Source organism: Dromiciops gliroides, chromosome 6, assembly GCF_019393635.1.
Source record: "Dromiciops gliroides isolate mDroGli1 chromosome 6, mDroGli1.pri, whole genome shotgun sequence".
NCBI classification, from domain to species: domain Eukaryota; kingdom Metazoa; phylum Chordata; class Mammalia; order Microbiotheria; family Microbiotheriidae; genus Dromiciops; species Dromiciops gliroides.
In genome coordinates, this window is record NC_057866.1 from 182388364 (window position 1) to 182414457 (window position 26094).

A 26094-nucleotide genomic window follows, 5' to 3' on the forward strand; every position below is an offset into this window, starting at 1 on the left:
CATGAACATAGTTATATAATAGTATATATTTATGCTATCGTATATTTCTTATTAATGTTATTATATATTTATATTATATGATCATATTGCCTTTGGATCCCTAACACCAAGAATGATGTCTTGCATGTAATTGTAATTTAATGATTTTGTTAAATGAATGGTAATGAGATCCAATATTCTATAACTGTGATTCTATTATGAAACCAGCCCTTTTGGAGAACACAAATTTTTTAAAAAAACAAACAAACAAACAAAACAAGTTTAAGCATCATGCCAGAAAAGGCACTTTATTAGAAATCATCCTGATGATAGTTTGAGATTATTATACTTAGGTAATACTTGATGTCTTGGTTTTTTCCTGCTGGGTTACACACAGCTCAGTCTTCTTTGTTAAAAAGTAATGTGCAATGCGTAATTCAAACATGCCTTGAGATGAATTAGGTGTTTTGACAAAATTTCAAAATGTATTGTATTTATAGGCTCCGGCTGCCCACCTAAATCATGAACCCATCAAAATTTTCAGTGATGATTCCATGACATCTTAAGTAGGCCATGATGCTAAAATAACCTATCTCTTGAAACTTCACAAGAAAAAAAAAAAGAAGAAAAAAATTGTGCCTCATGTTCTTTGTCTTCCAATCCTTCAGGCTCCTTAGCAGCTTGTCAGGACTTAATATTGATTTCATACTGACAAAAATCTTTTTGACAGCCAGATAGAATTCTTGTAATCCAAATGCTATTACTGTGTTGTAGAAAAGAAGCTTTTTTTGCCTTTACTTTACTCTTGAGTACCAGTTTTAAGGAGGGAAGGCAGCTATATTTTGTCTTTAATCAATGGCCAATGAGGCCATAGCTATTTTGAAAGGAACATCATGGCAGAGGAGGAAGAAGTCTGAACTTGGATCAAGAAGACCTGGGTTTCAGCCCTGACTCCACCACTAAATAAATGCATGATATTGACTACAACTCTCCAGCTAAAAGTGTTCTTATCTGTAAAACTATGAACTAAATACTCTTGAATTTCTCTACTATGTCAATAATTTACATTTGTACACAGGTAGTATGCCTATAGTGGGTCAATAAGTTATTAGGAATTACTACAGTCTCACTAAAGAAATCATACCAAACTCACCTCATTTCACTTTTTTATAGAGTTTCTAGATTGTTAGATCAAGGAGATGCTTCAGATATAGTCTAATCTGATATCTTCATGGCATTTAACATGATCTCCTCTGATATCCCTGTGGATGGATGCACAAATTAGAATATGTACAAAGGAGGGAAACTGGGAAAAGAATAGTCTGGAAGAGTTGAAAAAATTGGGTATAATTGGCCCGGGAAAAAATATTTTGTTCTGCTAGGGTTGTTGTTATTTTTTTTCTTTTTTTTCTGAAGGGGAGGGAAGGGGTTGATAGTTATCTCCAAATACTTATAAATTTCTCCAGAGATTAAATTAGGATTAATATTGAAGAAACGAACGTAGTATCACAGGAAGTAATTATTTGATACAGGGTGGTTTTTTAAACTTTCTCATAACATAAGATTGTCTTAGTATGCAGTGAGACCATCCCTGCTCCACAACTGTAAGGGTTCTGGAAGAGAGTAGGTGATGATTAATAAGTGATAGTGGTAGTACGATTCCTTCATGAGGATAGTAGGTAGATAGGCAAACTCCAAAGATCCTTTCAATTCTAACATTCAATTTGACAAATAATTAACAAGCACCTGGTGTGGTGCTAGGCACCAGACCTAGAAAGAAAGAGGGCTTGTACACAAGAAGTTAATATTCTATTTGAAGGAAACTGTACCCCAACAAATAAATACATACGATTATAGGCAAAATAAATGTAATGGGAGTGGAGGTGGAAACTAACCAGGGAAATTAGAATAAACCTGGAAGAGAACTAGGAGTGTCAAGAAGAACAGATAAGAAGAGAGGGTATTTTAGGCCTAAGGACACCTGTGCAAATGAACAGAAGCAAGGAACAATATTCTGCACATAGGGAACATCAAAGAAACAAGTCTGGGGAACACAGATTATATGAAGGAATGTACTGAACCATAAAGTTGGATTATGAATGGAGGCCAATTAGACGGGCTTTTATTTTATTGTAAATGAAAAAGGAAATCAAGATGGAGCTTTGTGAGCAGGGGAGCGAGCTGGTCAGATCTTTGCTAAAGGTATATCACTTTCATAGGTATGTGGAAGATGGACCGAAACGGAGAAAAGCTGACGTGGAAGAGGCCAAATTGGCTTCATTAGGCCAGGCAAGAGGTGATGAGGCCTGGAGATGGAAGTAGTGGGGGATAGAGTCCCGTAGGGGATAGAGTCTGGTAGGGGGTGGGTGGTTGTTTGTTCAGTGGAGAGAAGGGAAAGAAGGAGAAAGATGTTATGAATGTAGAATTGATGGGATCTGACATTTAACTTTGTGCACTAATTTTTGTCCCCACACATTTCCATTGTTTGTGACATGTTTCAGGAAAAGAAAAGTACACAAGCCAAAAGCTTCACCTCAGTTCCTTTTCCTACCCAATACTCCGCAAAGAAAGTTCAGCTAGAAAGAAAACATGGTAGGTGCCCTTGCCATAAAGCCTCGGCTTTTCTACATAATCACTTCCCTTACAAAACAAAAAACCAAACTCTCACAAATATACACTCCATATCCCTTAATATCTATTGACTTCTACTGGAAATTTCTTCTTCAGTCATTATTTCTCAGCTCTCAGTGCTACAATTTTTTGAGGGGCAGGGGTTCACCTTGGGTTTTGCATTTGTTTGTTTTGGGGTATATATGGGGGAGGGCAACCAGGGATAAGTGACTTGCTAAGGGTCACTCAGCTAGTAAATGTCTGGGGCTGGATTTGAACTCAAGTCTTCCTTTCTCTGGGGCCAGTAATTCTATTTGCTGTGCCGTTTAGCTGCCCCGGGTTCATCTTGAGTTTGACTTCCTTTACAATTGAGAAGTTTGTCTGAGTTGGAGATTTTAATGAGGGTGTCAAGAATTTTACAGTCCTACTCAGAACATGCATGTTTTAGAGGTTTAAGGACAGACTTCTGTAACTCTCAAATTCCTTTCAACATTACTGCATCCAAATCCCCTACCCTTCCTTCACACACTCCACTATTTTCTGGGAGGCCACTAGCAATTGGGAGGGATGAGAAAGGAACTCTTGAGCTGAATTTTGAAAGAAGCTTGGTATTCTGCAAGTAGAGGTAAAGATGGAGTGCATTCTAAGCATGAAGGATAAGGCAACTAGGTGACACAGTATATAGAGCACTGTGTTGTAGGAAGTGCTGGTAGGAAGACCCAGATTTAAATCGAGCCTCAGAGACTCACTATGTAACCCTAAGTAAGTCACTTAAAAAAGTTTGTGTCAGTTTCCTCTATGGCAAAACGAATAATAATAGCATCTATGCCCCATGGTTGTTGGGATATCAAAAAAGATAGTATTTGTAAAACCATTAGAACAGTGCCTAGCACAGAGAAGGCACTTAATAAACACCTTTCCCCCACTTCATGAAAGGGAATAATATAAGTCTGGAAAAGTCAGGGGAACCCTGTTATTGCCAAACGTAGTGGTGGAGGTACTGGGGAGATAGGGACCCACTGAAGTTTATTGCAAAGGGGAATAACATGGTCAGAGGAAATATATTAATTCAGGTTCCCTTAATTTAGGACCAGTGCTCTTCCATTATATGATAAAAAAATTTTCTCAAACCATACTAGGGGTACCAGCCACATTTCTGATCAAACCATCTCAAAATGCACTTTTTATTGTGCAGCAAATACTCCTTGAATGGGATCTAAGAGATGCCTGCTTTATACAGAATTTTCTCTATGGTGACAGTGTTATCGCTAGGTCCCAGTGGAATCTTGATGTTTTCATATTCACAATATCAGAGCAAAAAGACTGTGTACAGAAGAAGTAGAGTAATGGGTGAAAAGACATGTATTAATATGAAATTTGTAAAGAAGAATCAAAGGAACACAGAACAGTAGGGAGACTGATGGAAGAAGCTTGCTGAGGGAAGTGCATCTTTTGTATGAATAGCAGTGATATTCTTCACAGAACAGTGAAGAGACCAATAGTTATAAGATGAATATAATGACTAGGAAAAAGAAAAATGATGTCTGTTAGAAATACATAACAGTATTTTTTTTACCCTGACATATCCATCTCATGTTTTGCTGTGGTTTTTCTTCCAACCCTATATCTCTTACTTTTCACCAGAGATAATCTGTTGAATTCCATCTGAAACTTCAAAAAAATCTGTTGAAATAAACACAAAAAATTCAACTTCTCCCTTACATTTCATTTCTCTAGGTTTTGGTTTATCTATTCTAGCCAGCAGATTACTGACAGAATGCAAGGTCTTAATCTATTTTTTGTTTGTTTTTCCCCAAGGTTTTACTTCAAGACTTTATACTACCAAACAAACTTTAATACACTTCTTCATCAGCCTCATTGTCTCTTGTAGTGACATGAAGTCGCCTTGTCTAGGCAAGAGAAAAAAAATAAATCCTTCCCCTATAACAAATTTTGTGGGGATGTAATAAATCTCTTTCTTGTCAATGTTACTAGCAAGGCCATTAAACTCAGCCATAGGAACCTCCAGCATATAGGATGGAAGAGGGAGGATTCAGAGTAAGGAAGGAGAAGATTGATTCCTGTGTTTTTCATACTAGGTTGGATGGATTCAGTAGAGCAAATGTAATGTTCAGGAACTTTGGAATAAAACACAGAAAACAAAGAGCATAAATAAACATATAATCAATAATTCTAAAAGATGTCTATTAAGTAGGGTGGGGTGGATCTTTTTGATTTGAGTAAAGGACAGGTCCTTTGAAAATAATCAATTTGTTCTGTTTTATTTGAATATATATATTCTGATACATGTTTTGGGTGGGTGTAGCTATTCTCTCTCTCTCTCTCTCTCTCTCTCTCTCTCTCTCTCTCTCTCGGCAGGGCAATGAGAACTATGTGACTTGCCCAGGGTCATGAGGCTGGATTTGAACTCAGGTCCTCCTGATAAATGGATAAAGCCAGTGCTTTATCCATTGTGCCACCTAGCTGCCCCCATGCCTGTTCTGTTTTAAAGAATGAGTATCTAGACTATAAGGATTTATGGAGTGCTCAGGAAAGACCAGCACCTTTACAGGGCTGTTTATTCACCTTTAGTGTCTACATATCACCCAACTCTGAACTTTGGCTCCAAGACGGTTTAGCATATGCAGCAGCCACATATTGGTAAAACCATCTTAGCATACAAGCTAAACCATGCTGATGGTAACCAAAAGGGCTCAAAACTGAATGGTGAATTAAGGTGTGTATACCCCAAGTATGTGAACAATTCCCCCAGAAGAATGAGCAAAGGAGAATAATTTGTTCCAACAGCCATGAAGGCAGCTGAAGCAAATGCTGGGGAGCACTTAGAGCTTGGTCAGACATCTAAGATGCCAAGGCCATCCAATGAATCTCTGTCCATCACCAACTGTCCTGACTTTTGTCCGACCACTGGACTTCAATGACTCTGGAAGAGAGAGTGAGGCTGATGAGTTTGTGCAACTCTGTCTCACTTAAACCCAATTGCATGAGTCAAGACATCACCTGTCACATTGTGATGTCATTGGTCCTCTTCAAAAATGAAGAACAAACAACAGTACTCAAAACCATAATCCCTGAAAGAACTCCAAGTATTTCAGGATCAACAATAACATTGGACTCTACAAGGATGGGTTAAGGCATACCTCCAAAGTTCAAAGACAGAAACTGAAATCCCCACCAAACAACAATGTCCTTATTTCTCTTTTCTGGAGCCCAAACTAGTGCTTTATTTCAGAATATCATCAATAACATCATTGCCATACTCAGTCAAAGCTGCTGTCACCTGGCTGCATGTTCCACCCATCCCCTGTAGGTTAGCCCAAACTTTCAAGAGATGGGCCAGTATATGAGAGTGAGGTAAGGTGATTCTCCCAGGTTTAGTGCCTGTGGGCAAGTACTTCAAAAATGCTGACAATAGAGTCCTTTACACTGTGGTGACACAAAGATGCTTCCTATCCTAGCCCTGTGACTTTTCTGCCTGTTTCCTGATGTGTGTATACATACACATATATACACATATATATACATATACATACACACATATACATGCACACACACACACACATATATATATACACACATACACACACACATACATACACACATATATGTTAGAGGAATATCTTTGGCTCAAAGAGCTTTTCTTTCTTTTTCTTTTCAGGGCAATGAGGGTAAAGTGACTTGCCTAGGGTCACACAGCTAGTGTCAAGTGTCTGAAGCCAGATTTGAACTCATGTCCTCCTGAATCCAGGACCAATGCTTTTATACACTGGGCCACCTAGCTGCCCCTCAAAGAACTTTTCAAATGCCTTCTTACTAACCTTATCATGCCTATGAGCTAATAGGGAAATATTCCTTGTACTTCTTGATCAATGTCTTGGGGCACAGACATTAGAGGACTTTTTGCAGTTATGTAAAACTTGACCCAACATTATTCAAGTCAAGTCAATGGACATTTTTAATTGCTTGCTTTAAGACAGGTATTATGCAAGGTGCTGGGAATGCAAATGAAAGCAACAGAGATATATAGTCTCTACCTTCCCCAAACTTACCTTCTAAAGGGGAAGTTAACAGATAAATATAAGCTGAAAAGCAGTAAGGAGAAGGGGAAAAGATATGTTACCAATGTGAGGGACTAGTAGAGAAAAAGTCTTCAGAGATAGAGCCCAGAAAGGAATGAAGGAGAAAACCTTGCCAGTCTGGCAAGGACACTGAAAGCCTGTTCTGCCCCCACCAAAAGATGTAGGAGAGAATAGAATGATATGTTCCAAAGATCAATGGAGCTCAGGATGAAGTCCAGAGTGACCTGTTGCACAGATCTAAGCTTAATCATACAGGACAAAAGACAAACATTTAATAATAAAGAAGAATTTGAATTTTTTTAAAAAAGAAATCCATAAATGAAGACATTACTTGTTTCTCAAACACCCCAAATAATAGAAATGCAGGAGGAGTGAATAAATGCAATTGTCAATGACAATGGCAGCAACAGTGACAACAGAGATACCCATGAAAGACTTAGAGACTGGGATGAAGATGAATATCTGATAGAGGTAACAGTAAGGATGCAGATAGGGAGCATAAAGGACAGAATCTGCCAACACCCTCCCTACAGATGACTATATTCCAAATGGAAGTATACATAAAGGGGGGAGGGGAGAGGAATAGGGAGATAGAAAGGAGTGAGTGAAGAACCAGGGAAAAGTAAAAGGCTGACAATGAGGGGAAGATGATTTCTGTGGTCTCTAAAAGAGAAGACCCTACTAGAGGGTAAGGAAGGCAGAAAGGAGAAAAACTGAAAAAGAGAAGAAAGGAGGGAGGCCTTACTTTTGAAATGGGAGGAGGTTTTATTGATGAATGTTCTCAAAAATATTGGGACTGAAAGGAGTATAGGACCTTGTACTGAAGGAGGTTAGCTGGATTTGGTGCTGGAAAAGGCTAAAAAGCCCTGGAAGGAAGGGAAAGCTGGAAACTCTAGTGGTAACTGACAACTAGAAGACTGGGAGAACATGGACACAAGAAGGATATTTCCAGGCAAATATCAGAACAAAATTCATCAAGAAAGGGTATAGATCAGTGCTGACCTTCACAATCAGGGACATGGTAATGGAGGGTCCCTACAGTGGGGTCAGTGCTGGGTGACACAATGGGTAAGAGTACAAGCCTAGAGTCAAGGAAATGGCAGTTCAAATCTGGACTCAGACTCTTACTAGCTGTGTGATTCTCAGCAAGTTACTTAAACTCTGTCTCAGTTTCTTCATCTAGAAAATGGGAATAATAACACCTACCTCCCACAGTCCTTGTGAGGATCAAATGAGATAATAAATGTAAAGTACTTAGCACAGAGCCTGGCACACAATAAGGGCTACATAAATGTTAGCTGTTTTTATTACTGCTGTTAACTACATTTCTCTGGAAATGAGGCACAATGGAAAAGGAGAAACTATGGAGTAAGCCAGACAAAACAGTGGCAGAAAGAGCCTAGAGAGAGAGCTCAAGAATGGATCCCTTGGAAGCTTTAGTAACATGAAAAATCTAGAGGAAAGAGGCAGACCAAATAAACATAGGGGTCATAAATCAGAGAATGAGGCTGTAGAGTAAACAGAAAGAGAAAGTAGATAATAAAGAGCGGGAGAGATCATTTTTGGAAAGAGGTGTGATCAAATGAAATTTAAATACTAAGGAAGAGGAATACTGAGGGGAGGAAAAGGAAAGGGGAATATGAAATGAGAAGAAGGGACTTATGGGTGATGAGAAGAGAGTCAATAGGAACAGGGCCACCTTATAAAAAAAGGCTGAAGTAAAACAGTCAATGGAACATTAAACTGCATTTACAGCTGAAGAAGGAACTTGAAACTGAAAAGTTTCTGCAGGCAACATTTATGCATCTAGGATAAGAAGGGAAGTAGTCAAATGAGAAAAAATCTGTATCAAATTTCTTTGATGATGGCTGGGTATCAAAGATGTATGAATGTTTAACAAAATTATATATAACTAACTGCCATTACCCAAAAGATAATCAAGGGATATGAATAATCAGGTGCCACAAGAACCACAAAGTATTTACAATGACATGAAAAAATAATTAAAATCACAAATATAAAGAGAAATTCAAATCAAAGCAGCCTAGAGCATTTACCCCCAAAGCCTACAAATTAGCAAAGATGTCAAAAATAGTAACACCCAATATTGGAAGAGTTGTGAAAAGATAGGCACACTCATACACTGCTGGTGGAGCTGTGAAATGATGTAATAATTTTGGGAAAACAATTTAGAATTATGAAAATAAAATGACTAAAATGTCACTTTTTTTTTGGTGGGGGCAATGAGGGTTAAGTGATTGCCCAGGGTCCCACAGCTAGTAAGTATCAAGTGTATGAAGCTGGATTTAAACTCAGGTCCTCCTGAATTCAGAGCTCATGTCTATCCACTGGCACCACCTAGCTGTCACCTAAAATGTGGCTTTTGAACCAGAAACTCCATTACTTGGCTTTTACCCCAAGGATGCCATTAATAAGAAAAAAAGTTGACATATACTCCAAAATATTTTTAGCAGCATTTTTTGTGATAGCTAAAAATTGGAAATCAAGTAGATGCCAAGCAATTGAAGAATGTCTAAACAAATTGTGTTACATGAATGTAATGAAATATTATTGTGCTGTAAGAAATGATGCATGTGATGAATACATAGAGGTATGGAAAGATTTACATGAATTTATGCAGAGTGAAGTAAGCAGACAACAATATACATAGTGACTATTATAATGTAATGGAGAGAACAATGACACACCAAAATAATTAAAAGTAGATTTTTCAAAATTACATAGATCCAACAAAACTGAAATGAAGAGATATGAGGAGGGACAGCCTCAAACTACCCTTTTGAGGAGGTGATAGGTCCACATTAGAAGACAGGAGATGTTATGAATTGAAAACATTTCCAGACTTTTTTAATGTATCAATCAGTTATGCTAACTTTTTTCTCTTTTTTTTCCCTCCAAAATATACTATTTCTTATATGGCATGGCTCTTGAGGAGGTGAAAAGAGAGAGGGATACATGGGATTCTAGGATGATATGAGAAACAGAAAATATAAATAAAACACTATTTTGAAAAAAATTACATAAGCTTGAGGGCAGATAGTTGTCTCCCTTCTATCCTTACCAATTAGCATTTTTTTGTAGTTGAGTCATTTCAGTCATATCTGAGTCTTCCTTGATGCCACTTGGGTGTTCTTGGCATTGATTTGGCATTTCCTTCTCCAGCTTATTTTATAGATAAGGAAACTGAGGTAAACAGGGTTAAATGACTTGGGAATAAGTGTCTGAGGATAGATTTGAACTCAAAGATGTGTCTTCTTGACTTTAGGCCTGGGGCTTTATCCACTGCCTTATTGCCAAATTAATTAATTGAAGCTTATGAGACAAGAACATGAATGAACTCATACTAAATAATGCTTTTTGGCCATTCCATAAGGAATCTATTCCGCCTGGAGTTTCCTAGGAATGGTAAATTCTTGAATATTTAGCTCTGTCCATATAAGATTTGAAAAATATTTGCTATAAGAAGTGGCAATATTTGTGACAAATATTAGTTAACTCCCCCATCCTCCCAATTCCCAAAGCCTGAAAATTCTTTGCAGATCATCTAATCGATTACAATACAGGTCGAATACACTGTAGAGTTCTTTGTATATTGATGGACTGGGAAAATATAAGAGCATAGAATAAATTCATAAGAACCTCTATACAAGTAGATCCATAGACAAAACTTGGTCCTTCACATAGGAGGCTGAACATATTTCAGATATAACTGTTGGCATTTTCTTTAGAAATTTCACCATGAGAAATGGCCCTCTCAGGTCCCTTCCATCTCTAGATTGATGAACTAGGAAATGGGCAAGCTAGCATTTAATATTTATGTTTCTACAAATAGAATTTAGCCTCCTGCTTGGCCTTTCTCCTTTATTTCTTTCAACCTGGAAGTATGACAAAAACAAAGATACTGAAAAAAAAAAACCTTGAAAATTAATCTTCTCTTTTGACTATCTGTACTCAACAGCTCAACTCAAGAAGTATTTACTGAGTACCTACAATGTTCTAGACACTGTGCTAAGCATGGAGGATACAAGGACAAAAATGAAAACAGTCTTTGGTCTCAAGAAAGTTATTTTATATAATTCTTACATATAAAACATGTACATGGGAAACTCCTTTGTGAGAAGAGTCAAACCTGGACCTGCTGAATCAATTGTTTTTGTGTGTGTGGTCAAGGCAAAATAAGAGTAGGATCTTATATTCTTTTTTTGTTTGTTTAATTCTCTCCCCTTTTTTAACCATATAAATATTTTATTTTATTGTTTTCCAGTTACATTTAGAGATAGGTTTCAACATTTGTTTTTATAAGATTTCTAGTTTCAAATTTTTCTCCCTCCCTCCCCGCCCTCCTCCCTCCCCAAGACAGCAAGTAATCTGATATAGGTTATATATGCACAATCACATTAAATGTATTTCTGCATTATTCATGTCATGAGAAAAGAATCAGAGCAAAAAGGAAAAACCTCAAAAAAAATAAAAACAACAACAACAAAAACCACAATAGAAATAGTATGCTTTGATCTGCATCTCTTCTTTTTCTTTTTCTGGATTTGTAGAGCATTTTCTATCAGGAGTCCTTTGGAACTATCTTGGATCATTGTATTGCTGAGAAGAATCAAATCTATCACAGTTGATCAACACACAATGTTGTTAATACTGTGTACAATGTTCTCCTAGTTCTGCTCATCTCACTCATCATCAGTTAACACAAGTCATTCCAGGTTTCTCTGAACTCTTCCTGCTCATCATTTCTTACAGCACAATAGTATTCCATTGTATTCATATACCACAACTTGTCCAGCCATTCCCCAATTAATGGGCAACCCCTCATTTTCCAATTCCTTGCCACCACAAAAAGGACAGCTATAAATATTTTTGTACATGTGGGTCCTTTTCCCTTTTTTATGATCTCTTTGGGGAAAAGCCCTAATAGTGGTATTGCTGGGTCAAAGGGTATGCAAAGCTTTATAGCCCTTTGGGCATAATACCAAACTGTTCTTGAGAATGGTTGGGTAAGTTCACAGCTCTACCAACAATGCATTAGTGTTCCAATTTTTCCACAGCTTCTTCAACATTTATTATTTACCTTTTTTGCCAATCTGATAGGTGTGAGGTGGTACCTCAGAGTTGTTTTACTTTGCATCTCTCTAATCATTAGTGATTTAGAGCATTTCTTCATGTGGCAATAGATAGCTTTGATTTCTTGATCAGAAAACTGCCTGTTCATATCCTTTGACCATTTCTCAATTGGGGAATGACTTGGATTCTTATAAATTTGATTTAGTTCCCAATATATTATCAGAAGTACTGGCTATAAAAACTGTTTGCCAGCTTTCTGTCTAACTTCTAATTTTGAATGCATTGCTTCCCTTTGTACAAAACCTTTTTAATTTAATGTAATCAAAATCATCCATATTGCATTTCATCATAATATTCGCTATCTCTTGTTTGGTCATAAACTGTTCTCCTTTCCAAAGATCGGAGAGGTAAACTATTCCTTCCTCTCCTAATTTACCTATGGTATCATCTTTTATGTCTAAATCATGTACCCATTTTGACCTTATTTTTGTATAAGGTGTAAGATGTTGGTCTATGTCTTGTTTCTGCCATGCTCTCTTCTAGTTTTCCCAGCAGAATTTTGTCAAATACTGAGATCCTATCCCAGAAGCTGGAGTCTTTGGGTTTATCACACAGTACATTACTATAGTCATTTACTACTGTGTCTCCTGTGCCTAACCTATTCCATTGATATTCCACTCTATTTCTTAGCCAGTACCAGACAGTTTTGATGACAGCAGCTTTATAGTAAAGCTTCAGATTTGGTACAGCTAGCCCACCTTCCTGTGCTTTTTTTTTTTCATTATTTCCCTTGATATTCTTGACCTTTTGTTTTCCAGATGAATTTTGTTATTATTTTTTCTAGTTCTATAAAATAATTTTTAGGTACTCTGACTGGTATGGAACTTAATAAGTAAATTAATTTAGATAGAATTGTCTTTTTTATTATATTAGCTTGACCTATCCATGAGCAATTGATATATTTCCAATTATTTAGATCTGATTTGATTTGTGTGAAAAGTGTTTTATAACTGTGTGCATAGAGTTCCTGGGTTTGTCTTGGCTAGTAGACTCCATATTATTTTATTTTTTCTACCATTACTTTAAATGGAATTTCTCTTTCTATCTCTTGCTGCTAGATTTTGTTGGTCATGCATAGAAGTGCTAATGATTTATGTGGATTTATTTTATATCCTCCTACTTGGCTAAAGTTGTTAATTGTTTCAAGTAATTTTTTAGTTGATTCTCTAGGATTTCTAAGTATACCATCATATCATCTGCAAAGAGTGATAGTTTTTTTTCCTCCTTGCCTATTCTAATTCCTTTAATTCCTTTCTCTTCTCTGATTGCTAAAGCTAACATTTCTAGTACAATATTAAATAATAGAGGTGATAATGGACATCCCTGTTTCACCGCTCATCTTAATGGGAATGCCTCTAACTTATCTCCATTATATATAATGCTTGCTGATGGTTTTAGGTAGATACTGCTTATTATTTTAAGGAAAGTACCACCTATTCCTAAGCTCTCTAGTGTTTTTATTAAGAATGGGTCCTGTATTTTGTCAAAAGCTTTCTCTGCATCTATTGAGATAATAGATATGGTTTTTAGTTAGTTTTCTTATTGATGTGGTTGATTATGTTACTAGTTTTCCTAAAGTTGAACCAGCCCTGAATTCCTGGTCTAAATTCCACCTCATCATAGGGTATTAGCCTGGCGATCACTTGCTGTAATCTCCTTGCTAATGTATTATTTAAGATTTTTGCATCAATATTCATTAGGGAAATTGGTCTATAATTTTCTTTTTCTATTTTGGTTCTGCCTGGTTTTGGTATCAACACCATATTTGTGTCATCAAAAGAATTTGGTAGAATTCCTTCTTCACCTATTATTTAAAATAATTTTAATAATATTGGAATTAATTGTTCTTTAAATGTTTGGTAGCATTCACTTATAAACCCATCTGGCCCTGGAGATTTTTTTCTTAGGGAGTTCAATTTCTTTTTCTGATATGGGCTTATTTAAGGATTTTATTTCTTCTTCAGTTAACCTGGGCAGTTTGTATTTTTGTAAATATTTATCCATTTCATTTATATTGTCAAATTTATTGGCATACAGTTGGGCAAAATAGTTGCTAATTATTCCTTTAATTTCCACTACATTGGTGGTGAAATCACCCCTTTTATTTTTGATACTGGTAATTTGGTTTTCTTCTTTCTTTTTTTAAATCAAATTAACCAATGGTTTATCTATTTTATTGTGTGTGTTTTTTCATAAAACCAGCTCTTAGTTTATTGATTAATTCTATAGTTTTCTTGCTTTCAATTTTATTAATTTCTCCTTTAATTTTCAGGATTTCTAATTTAGTATTTAATTGGGGATTTTTAATTTGTTCTTTTTCTAGCTTTTTAAGTTGCATGCCTACTTCATTGATCTCCTCTTTCCTTTTTTTATTGATGTAAGCATTTAGAAATATAAAATTTCCCATAAGCAGTGCTTTGGCTGCATCCCATAGATTTTGGTATGTTGTCTCATTATTGTCATTGTTTTGGATGAATTTATTGATTGTTTCTATGATTTGTTGCTTGACTCACTCATTCTTTTTTTTTTAAGTTGGCAAACATTTATTAATAAACCTTAAGATGATCCTGTTGCTCACCTCCAACTTAATCTGCCCCCCCATCATCAAAAGGAGAGACTACAGGTGTAGTTTAGTTTTTATTTATAATCATAAACTTAACTCTGTTTAGCCAACTTGTGGAAGGAAAAAGGAAATGAAATCCAAAGAGAATTGCAGCAAGTGAGAGCACAAGGATTATAAGGTATAAGAGTAGATGGGGTTCAGGAGTGCTCTCTCCAGCTACGGAGGAATGGTTTGATGGTTAAGACAAAAACAAAACAAAAAAACTTATGAGAGTTGTCCACAGTCAGCAATGGTGATCTTCTTGCTGGTCTTGCCATTCCCGAGAACCGAAACGCTCCATGGCTTCCATAATATTCATGCCTTCTTTCACTTGGCCAAAGACAACATGCTTGCCATCCAACCAATCAGTCTTAGCAGTACAGATGAAAAACTGGGAGCCATTTGTGTTGGGTCCAGCATTTGCCATGGACAAGATGTCAGGACCAGTGTGCTTCAGGATGAAGTTCTCATCAGCAAATTTCTCCCCATAGATGGACTTGCCACCAGTGCCATTGTGGCGTGCGAAGTCACCACCCTGGCACATGAACCCAGGAATGATTCTATGAAAGCAGGATCCCTTCTAACCAAATCCCTTCTCTCCAGTGCTCAGAGCACGAAAGTTTTCTGCTGTCTTTGGAACCTTGTCTGCAAAGAGCTTGAAAGTAACCCGGCCCAGGGACTCATTATCGACAGCAATGTTGAAGTACATGCTGGGATTGGCCATGGCCACAGATGCCTGGGCTGGAGGCAACGGCGGAGGCAGAGGCGGCGGGGATCGGCGTCCAGCAAGCGTAACCAAGACGAGGAGTTCCGGTGGCGGTGTCTGCAAAGCCTCACTCATTCTTTTGAATGAATTTATTTAGTTTCCAATTAATTTTCATTCTACTTTTCCATGGCTCTTTATTACATCTAATTTTTATTGCATCATGATCTGAGAAGGATGCATTTACTATTTCTGCCTTTCTATATTTGACTATGAGGTTTTTGTGCCCTAATACATGGTCAATTTTTGAATATGTGCCATGTACTGCTGAGAAAAAGATAAATTTCTTTCTATCCCCATTCAGTTTTCTCCAGACATCTATCATATTTAACTTTTCTAACATCCTATTCACATCTTTAACTTCTTTCTTATTTATTTTGTGCCTAGATTTATCTAATTCTGAGAGGGAAAGATCCAGATCCCCCACTAGTATAGCTTTGCTGTCTATTTCCTCTTTAACTCATTTAACTTCTCCCCTAAGAATTTGGATGCCATATTACTTGGCACATACATGTTTAGTATTTATATTACTTCTTTATCTATAGTACCTTTTAGTAAGATGTAGTTTCCTTCCTTATCTCTTTTAATGAGATCTATTTTTGCCTGTGCTTTGTCTGAGATAAGGATTGCTACCCTTGCCTTTTTGACTATAGCTGATGCATAATATATTCTGCTTTTACTTTTACTCTGTGTGTCTCTCTCTCTGCTTCAAATGGGTTTCTTGTAAACAGCATATTGTAGGATTCTGGTTTCTAATCCACTTTGCTATTCACTTCCATTTTATGGCAGCGTTCATCCCATTCATGGATCTTATATTCTTTACACCTGAAGTACAATCCCCTTGTTTTACAGATGAGGAAATTGAGATGTGGCAGAGTGAACTGACAAATTGAACATGGTCAAATTTGAATTTATCTTCTCACCCATCCTTCAAAACCAGCATCTTTCCCTTCATGTCAACAGATACCTATAACAGGTCTAATTTGTACTTAGATGCTCAAGATTCAAAAATAGAAGTAAACATAGTCCCTGAACCTCAAGGATCTACAACTCTTGGTCATCATTTTCTATACACCAAGACGACATTCAATAGTGTTGTTTCACATTTTATAAATGAAGAATTGATTAGTGTTTATTATTTCTCCTAACACTGAATCTAAACCTTTATCAAATAGCAACATAAACCTCCTTTGAAATCATGGAGGGATAATATTTTGGTGTATGAATAAGGGTCTAAAGAGGCAATGAGTCTCCTATAATTAAGGAGAGATTTGTACATTTCCAATACACAGGAAACTCTTATAATCCCTAACTTCTCAGAAATCATAGAAGTTCCTATAATTGTTATAAAAATCCTTTAACCCCTAATAAAAAACTCCATGAAAATTATTTCTACAGAGGCTTGGACATATCAATTTAATTCAATTCAATAAGCATTGAACAAGTTCTTAAGCATTTTTTTTCCATGGGGCAATATAATGAAGCATATGGACTGTACTGCTCAGAGTAAAGCACTTAAAATTATACAAAAAATACATGGGATTACAAAGGAAACTACTATACCAAAATGACTGCCATTTGTTTTTAAAGTTCATGGACCCCAGGTTAAATTTTTATTTATTATGTGCTCTTTATGTGCCAGACACTGTGCTCAATACCAAAGCTACAAAGATGAAATTGAAAGGACCCTTGCCTTCAAAGGGTTTACATTCTACCTGAATGCCAGGTAATAGAATCATCTTTTTTTTTCCTTTTTTGTGTAACTGGAAAATATTTAAAGAAATAAATATTATAATTATCATAAAGTACTTTTATACAATGAGAGGACATGGGAATAAAAATTAACTTTCCAGTATTTTAATCATCTTTCATGAAGAGATAAAGGACATTTACAAAGTAGACCACAATTTAATTGGTATACCTTAGATTTCTGTCAGCTTCCTTTCCAAGTACACAAATTGCCTTCAAGTTTATTACCTAATTCTCTCAACTTTCCTTTGGTAGAGAAGGTGATATATATTATTATCATCACTTTGCAAATGATAAAATTATGATGAGATTGCCTTTGGGAAATTACATGATTCTTTTAATGAGCCCCCAGCTTTGTCCTGAAACAAAGACCCTTTTTTATATCATTATTCTTTCAGTGATGCTTCATGCTTGCTAATTATAACATGCAAGAGTGGCTGAAGAATTAAAGTTATTGGTCATCCAAGTTTCAAAGGAGAGATGTATGCTGGGTATAAGTAGACTGTAATATATAGCCCATAAAGAATTAGGTAGCAAAAATGGCATGAAGGATTTAATCAGAGATGCAGAGTCAAAAAAATAATTTGTAATCATGCAGTGAAGGTAAGAGAAAAGCAACGGACAGAGGAAAAGTAATGTAAAGTAAGAAACCCAGCACTTCTGATGAACCACTTAAAGATCATTTAAAAGAAGGCAAAGAGTCACTTGGGATGAGAAGATATGGTTATATGAATGAGTTGTGAATGATCAGAGAACATATCTACTGAAATGTCAAATTATCTCAATCTAGGAGGATTAGATGAATGACTCATATACAATAAATCCCAGGAATGAAACCAAAATTTAGTTCTCTTATTTAATTCTCTAATCTCTTTCAATTTAAATACTTCATATTTTTAGAATTGTAGGACCTCAGATGTCATGAAATTCAGGCTTTACATATTACAAAATAAAATGTATATTATTAAATAAAAGATAAATTGTAATCTATGACAAAATAATCAAATAAGAGAAAAATCAAGTTTCTATAGTTTTTTCTTAAACATACTTTTTAGGAGTTATGAAATTTAGAAAAAAAGTGGCTAAATGTAGATCGTAGGAATTAATTTGAAAGTTCTAAAATGTGCAATATTTTTGTTATGCCAAAAAACCTAATGCAACATTTATGTGGTATAGATCCTAAATGGAAGCTTACAAGATAAAATAAATTTGGATGATATAGACAGTGATGTTCCTTTTTAAAGGCAGAATGTGTTTTGATTTCATGAATCACTCTAAAGCATGTTTTCAAACATATTCTTAAAAATTCATAAGTTCATCTGCTACACAACAAATGCTAAGTATATTGGTTATTATAACCTTTTCTCCATCTTATGTAAAATTTTTCTTTAGAACATAAATCTGTGATATTGAAGGTTTGTATTTGGGAGGATTTGGGAGGTGGGGAAGACTCAAAATATAAGTTTTAAAACCCTTAACTGAGTAATTGAAGGGTTTCATCAAAAGTTTAATGAATTTGGAACAATCTCAGAATGTCATCAAATTGATATGGGCCTATACTATGCTATACTATGCTGTATCATGCTCTGCTCTGCTATATTACACTATACCATGCCACACCACACCATACCATACTAACTGTTCTTCAATCATTTCAGTCATATATGACTCTTTGTGACTCCATTTGGGATTTTCTCAGCAAAGATACAGGAGAGGTTTGTCATTTCCTTCTCCAGCTCATTTTTACAGATAAGGAACAGAGGCAAACAGAGTTAAGTGACTTGCCCAGAATAACATAACTATTAAGCATCTTAGGCAAGATTTGAACTCAGGAAGATGAGTGTTCCTAACTTTAGGCCCAGTACTCTATCCATTATGCCACCTAGTTGCTGATACTATACTATATACTACAATATTCCTTACTATCTACTATACTATGTGACATACCATAATAACAGTTAATATTTCTAAAACACTTGCTATATGCCATGCACTATACTAAGTGTTTTACAATTATTATCTAATTTTGATGCTCACAACAACTCTGGGAAGTAGGTGCTATTATTATATCCATTTTACAGATAAGAAAACTGAGGCTGACAGAGGTTAAATGACATTCCCAGCATCATGGAGCTAGTATGTGTAGAAGGCTAGGTTGAACTCAGGCTTTTCTAACTCTGGGCCAAGCACTCTACACATGTACCACCTAGCTGTCTGTATGTTATATACTAAATCATGATATCCTATGCTGTCCTGTCCTAACCTGTCCTATCCTATTCTACCCTATTCTACCTTATTCTGCCCTATCCTATCCTACCCTACCCACTAAGTACAATCAGAGTAGCACAATAGCAGAGTAGATAGAGGGACAATCTTGGAGTTAGGAAAACCTGGGTTCAAATTTAACCTCAGATTCACAACAACTATGGGAGGGTAGGCAGATTATACAACCTCTCAGTCCCTTGAGCAACTTTCTAAAACTATAAATCACAGACAAGTTCTTAAATTAGATCAGTGTAGGGAGTTTTTACACTGGAAGTTTTCAACACTAAGTGGGGGGGGGGGAATCCAGGTTTAGAATAGATAGAAATACAGAGAGAAGGAGCTAGACAAACAGATGGACAGACAGATAGATTGATACTACACTGAGAAAAAAATGAAATGTCCTTCAAGCAGAAGAACTGAATAACAATTCTTCCTTACATAACTAGAACAGACCATGTAATCAAGTTTCAGGCCAAATCTTCCTACTTCATACAAAAAATTAATTTATATTAGAAAAATAATTTCTGGATTTTTTTTCTAAAAATCCTTTACTTTCACACCAAAATAGAAGATGAAGGGAGTTTAATACCATCCTCCCACCTCCCAAAAAAAAAAATTACTAAGTTTGGAGGCACTGTAAAAAGCATGTTCCATCTAAGAATCTTAAAGCACCTCTAGCACTAAATGGAAAAAATTATTTTCACTGCTATTTAGAGATGACCATGGCATCAAAGACTGTGAACAGTTAAGTGGAAGTCATATGACATGTCTGTGCTAGAGGAAGGAAATAGAGGTTGAGTATCCTGCCACTCAATCAGATATTCTATCCAGTCTCTGATGAGTTAAACCTTACAGATCTTTGAATCCACTCTTCTTTTTTAGTTTTTTTTTTCCCCCATAAACTGAAGCCAAGTTAGAAAAGACTTCGTGGAAAATTTTGTTGCTGCCCCCAAAACATCATAATATGAGTACATTATTTTCAATATTGACTTTTATGTCAGCATGTAAAACTAATGATACATGTAAAGAAATAATGGTAACACTTCTAATTTCTCACTTCACACATTTCTTAATTAATAAGCAAACAACTAATATAACATATATTATATTAACTAATGATGTGACATTTTGAAATACATTTTTGGGAGAGCTGATTAACTGGTCCAGGATCACTGCAGGCTGACTTACTACATCACTTGTTGAAAGGTAGTTCATCAAAAATGCATTGAACTTGATTGATTAGGCTTATAGTTTTCAAATGCTTCATATCCAATAATATCCCATTACATGTAAAAACATTTACAAGATTCAGAACAAAACAACTGGGTCCTGACAGGGGAAATCCACAGAGATCGGTACTGGAAATCAAAGTAAGTGTAATAACATATTTAGCACAAAAGGTGAAAACATGTCATGTGAAAAGTAGGGGAACAGTACTGAGAATTGTTCAGGCACTCAAATTGAACCAATGAGGAAAGGGTTACATTAACTATTCTCCATTCCTAGTACCCTTCTTGGTACCTTTGTTGTCTGACAGAGGAAATATGCTTTCAAAAGATTTGTGTCCTGCCTATAGTCTGTATCAAACAAAAAATTATCTCTAAGTCACTTAGTTATAAATGCTACAAGTATACTACAAGAAATAGTGCAAAAAATACTATCACTTCATAAGTTTCCCTACTCATTAATTACTTATGCCTCTAATGGGGATTAATCCAAATATACATAACGTATCTTAAAAAGCTATCATTAGTGCCTGCTTCCAGTATAGGTGCAGTGATCATTGCTGTGGGATTTACTGGAACATATAGGAGATATGCTAAAGTGAAGACTTAGAAGAAAGGAGTAGGGTGAATAAAACAGCTGATGATGTTCAGAGACTTCTTCCCATGACATGTTATGTTCCACCTCTGTCAGGCAATCAGTATTTACCTTTCCCCTGAGTCAGACTTCTGAAAACAGAAGTCACAGTTAGCATCCAGACATAAGTCTTCTCCCCATGCTTGTTTTGATCCTGTGTTTCCAGACATAGGGCAAGTCCTATCCATCCAGCACAGGAGCAGTAGTGACTAATTCCTCATCACTCAGCTGTTGACATATTGAATTTCACTAGTGATCTGGAAATCAAGATGCAAGACCTGTCATGATCATCTGAAGGGCAAATAGCTATCTCAGTCTCCAGAAGGAATGAAGCATTTATTCATTGCTTACCATGTGCAAAGCACTGCACTGAGTGCTGGGGACACAAACAGAAAAGTAAGACAACCTCTGCTTTTAAGGAGCTCACATTATAATGGGAGAAACAATACATAGGAAAGATGTGAGCTGCAAGTCAAATAGAAAATTCTCATGGTCCTTACAATGCAGCAAAAAAACAAAACAAAACAAAACCAACAGATGTTAATGCTGCTTCTTTAATGTCATTTTCACTAATAAAATGATATAGGTTTCTTATGTTGAATAATGTCACAGTGCCAAGGATTTTTGTGCCAAGAACTTAATCTTCTGGGTTTACAGTAGATTTGACTGTAGCAACCACCAGAGCAGATGCCATGCTGCATTACAACTTCCAACGTGATGTCTGAAAGCATTGGTCTGGAAAGCATAGCTATTCCCATGGGTTATGTGTTTAGGGTCCTCCTAGGCAGTACCCATCAGGGTCTGAAAAGAGATGATGAAGGTAGTGGTGGTATTTTGACTTACCTGGAACATGCTACCTCCTGCTTCATCTCAGGTTGCCATGTTGCTTTAGTCGGGCTGGTTTGCTTGTCTTGTGTTTGGCAGTTGGGGGGGGGGCAAGGGACAGGTGGCTCTTTCTTCATAGGAACTGCTTAAGAGCATGATGGCTGCAGTGCCAGAACTGGGCTACAGGGATGGCAACCAGCTAGACTGACATATTTTTTTTTTTCCTTATAGAGTTGGAAAGAGGTACAGTGCTTTGTTTGGGACCAAAAGTTTTTCAAATTCCTCCTATCAATTTTTTAAATAAATTTGAATGTGAATATTCTTATTCTACATGTATCTTGAGGTCATGTAATAAATATTGATTAATCTAGGCAAGCCAGCCCAGGTTAAGCAGTAAGGTAGCAGCAGCATGGCAAGGCAAGTCAGACCACCACCATCACCTTAACCATGGGCAGCCCAGGAATCTGAATACAAGAACTGTGGGAAGAGTATTTACTCCAGAAGCCACCAGACCTGCTTCCAGACCAGCCCCTGCAGCCATAAATGAGAGAAATCCCTTTGGAGAAAGAGTTTACCTTCCTTCTCAGCACCAGCAACAAGTGCTGACCAAGTGCCACCACATAGAAGATAATTGATTACAAAAGCTGTGGGAGCGACAGCTATTATCTACAGAAGGGACTCTCTTTGAGAAGGAGTCAACCATCCTTACCTACTATCAACCAAAGACCACACACAGGGCAGACAAGGCAACCCAGCTGAAGCATTGATACACTCTGATGAAGAGACAGGCAATGTCAGATTGTGCTACACAAGTGACACAACCATCATTGCCTGAACTACCTTTTTCCCATACACACTTATGGCAAGAGCCTAGAACTCTGAAACTAAGAGCCCTGGAAATGGTGACATTAAATAAGAGGTGTTAACATCACCTGCTTTGAAATTGCATCCTAAAAACTGTGAATTTGTCTGACTTGCCCCTTAAACTCTTTCATATGTGGTATCTCCCCATTATAATGTGAGTACCTTGAGAACAAGGACTATCTTACTTTTCTATTTGTATCTCCAGTGCTTAGCATACAGTAAGTGCTTAATCAATGCTTTATTCTTTCATCTTGTAGAGGGTAGTTCACTGGGTAGATGCTCTGGAGGCTAAGTATAAGAAGCTCTGAACCCAAATAAAAGGTAATGTGCAGAATTTGTTTATTTTACATCCAAGCCAAGTCAAAGAATATTTATTGAATGTCTAAAAAAACACTATGATCTACAGGAGGAAGAAAAAGATGAAAAAACATAATCTCTGCCTTCAAGGAGCTAATTAAAGTTTGAATTAAGTATGTAATAGATTAGAGATTATTTATTCAACATTCATTTAGTAGACTGTGTGAAACATACTATACTAGGCATTAGGGAGATAGAGATATCTATCTATCTATCTATCTAATGTCAAGGCATAATAGATCTATCTATTGATCTATTTACCTATCCATCTGTATAGACTGATAGATTTATATAGACAGATAGATCTATAATGAGATCTAGATAGATAGACCTATAGGTAGATAAATCTGCCTCTTTCTATCAATCTATCTACACCTATCTATAGATCTATATAGATAGATATATCAGAGAGAGAGAGAGAGAGAGAGAGAGAGAGAGAGAGAGAGAGAGAGATTATTCCTTGCCAGGACTACATTTCCCCTCAAAAAGACATTTCTCATAACTTTTGTATATCATAGCAACACCAGATTTTTGGTTAATAGTATAGTTGTCTTAAAATATCTCCTAGACAGAAAGAGTCTTGAGGGCAGAGCCTTTGTTTTATTTTATCTTACCATCCCTAATATATACACCAGTATGTTGTGCATAGTAGACAGCTAGGGGACACAGGAAATAGAACAGCAGGCTTGGAGTTAGAAAGACATAAGTTCAAATCTTGTCCCAGGCCCTTAATATTTGTTTGTGACCCTGGGCAAGTCACTTAACCTCTGTCAGCTTCAGTTTTCTTATAAGTAAAATGGGGATAATATCAGCACCTACTTCATGGGGTTGTGTATTATTATGTGTTTAGTGAATTTATCCCATATAGATAAATTTTCATTTCCCCCAACTTTCTGGACTCTTATAAAGGAAAATTTAAATTCTAGAATAGTTTAAACCTTATTGAATTTTAATAGTTTCCTACCAAGTAGTACTAAGAAGTGTATTATCATGTATCATTATGATCATGGCCCTGGCATTATAATTTAGCTAATGTCAAATTACGATCACATGTTCACTGGTGAATAGTAACTGACCTTTTCAGCCATTTCTTTGGTATGCTTTCAAAGAGTTTTTCATTCATAAGATACTTTTTCTGGCCAAACAAATTTAGATGAACTGTATGACTAGCATTGCCAGCAATCTCACCTTTCCTTGATTTCTGAGGTATAAGACAGTTTCAAATGGTTTCATGCAATTATACTTACTGAATAAAAAATATGAGCTTTAATATTCCTTTGTACTACCCTTATCACTACCACACCCATGTCCCAACCCACTGGGTTTCCCCTTCTGAGGTTATTAAAATAGAAAAAATTATGTTAACCCATGAGGCTGGCAAGGATTTTTGAGGTTGCTTTCATGTAATTAAACAGAATGTCTATCCTGGCAACTGAAGTTACCTCCTTCCTTGGCTCTTCTCCTAGCCAAGTCTTGGCTTATCTCCCCAAATGCCAAATTTTCACCAAAAGCAAAAGGAAATTTTATTTGGGGCTCATGATAACTTTAGTTCTTTGATTGTTTGAACTGGTGGTGTTCTTTGCTGTAAGCATAACCATGTCAGTGGAGCCACCACATGGAGAATTAAGCTTGGCACTGAGCTAACTCATTTTCCTGTTGTCTTTATACAGATAATGTATGATGCCTTCGACAAAATCAACCAATAAGGAAAAGCTAAAATGTAAACTCTCAATGGCCTAAACAGTAGGCAATTATAGTATTAAAAGAAGCAACTACCATGTCACCCCTTTCCTCCATTCTCCCTCACCTAACAGAATAATATTTAGCCTGAAGAAGACTGAAGGAGGATTCGATAGGTATCTTCAATTAAATGACTTTTATATGGAAAAGAGATTTTATGGCTCTTGAGGGCAGAACTGGAAACAATAAGTAGAACCTGTAAAGAAGTGAATTTAGGCTTATTAGGAAAGTGTTCCTAACTAGAGTTGTACAAAAATGGAATGAGCTGCCTTTTCATGGTGGAAGGGATTGTATGGCTCAAAGAAACTATGAGCTATGCTGTACAGGGTTATTCGAGATGAACAGATCATAGTGGAGAGCTCTCCATTGACAGTAATAAAATGATAAAATAGATGTCACTGGAAGAAGTCAGGTGTCCAACGCACTACTAGGGAAGAGAAGTGGGCAACTAGCTCCAGTACTAATGAAGTGATGGGGCAAAAGCCAAAAGGAAGCTCAGCTTCAGAGGAGTCTGGTAAAGAAAGTAAAGCCCAATGTTTCAAATATCAATATAACATAGGAACCTGGAATTTACGATCTATGAACCAAGGTAAGCTGGAGATTGAAAGATTAAACCTTGACATCTTGGGTGTCAGTGAACTTTTTTATGGGCAAAAAATACCTTAGAAGAAATGGACTAGCCCTCATAATCAGTAAAAATGTTAGAATAGCAGTACTGGAGTATAGTCTCAAAAATAATCAAATTCTATCTGTTTGAAAACAAAGGCAATCTGTTCAATACCACAGATACAAATCTATGTTCCAACTACTTATGCTGAGGAGAACAGAAGACCTACAACATCTTCTAGCAACGACACCAAAAACATGTCCACATTCATCATAAGGAACTGAAATGCTAAGGTAGACAGTCAAAAGATCATTGGAATAACAGACAAGTTTGTCCTTGGAGTATACAATGAAACAGGGCAGAAACAAATATAGTTTTGTCAAGATAATTCTCTGGTCACAACACTCTTTTTTAACAGTTCAAAAGGTGACTTTACACATGGACATCACAAGATGGTCAATATAGACAGATTGATTACAAACTGCAGATAAAGGTGGAAACCTCCATATAGTAATTATAAACAAGACCTGAGTGCAATTCAAATCATGAGGTTTTTTGTTGCAAAATTCAGATTTATTTTTTTGGCAGGGCAATGAGTGTTAAATGACTTGCCCAGGGT

The 26094-nt window shown here is 36.3% G+C and overlaps 2 protein-coding genes across 3 annotated transcripts in view; both read right to left on the reverse strand.

The window, feature by feature from the left end:
- Window positions 1-26094, reverse strand: part of MARCHF1 (membrane associated ring-CH-type finger 1) — a 1073794-nt gene that overhangs the window by 897413 nt on the left and 150287 nt on the right. The window lies entirely within an intron of this gene.
- PPID (peptidylprolyl isomerase D) lies at window positions 14671-15169 on the reverse strand. The gene is given in 2 exon segments (XM_043969743.1): window positions 14671-14724; window positions 14726-15169. Coding segments are annotated over 2 exon segments (498 nt in total).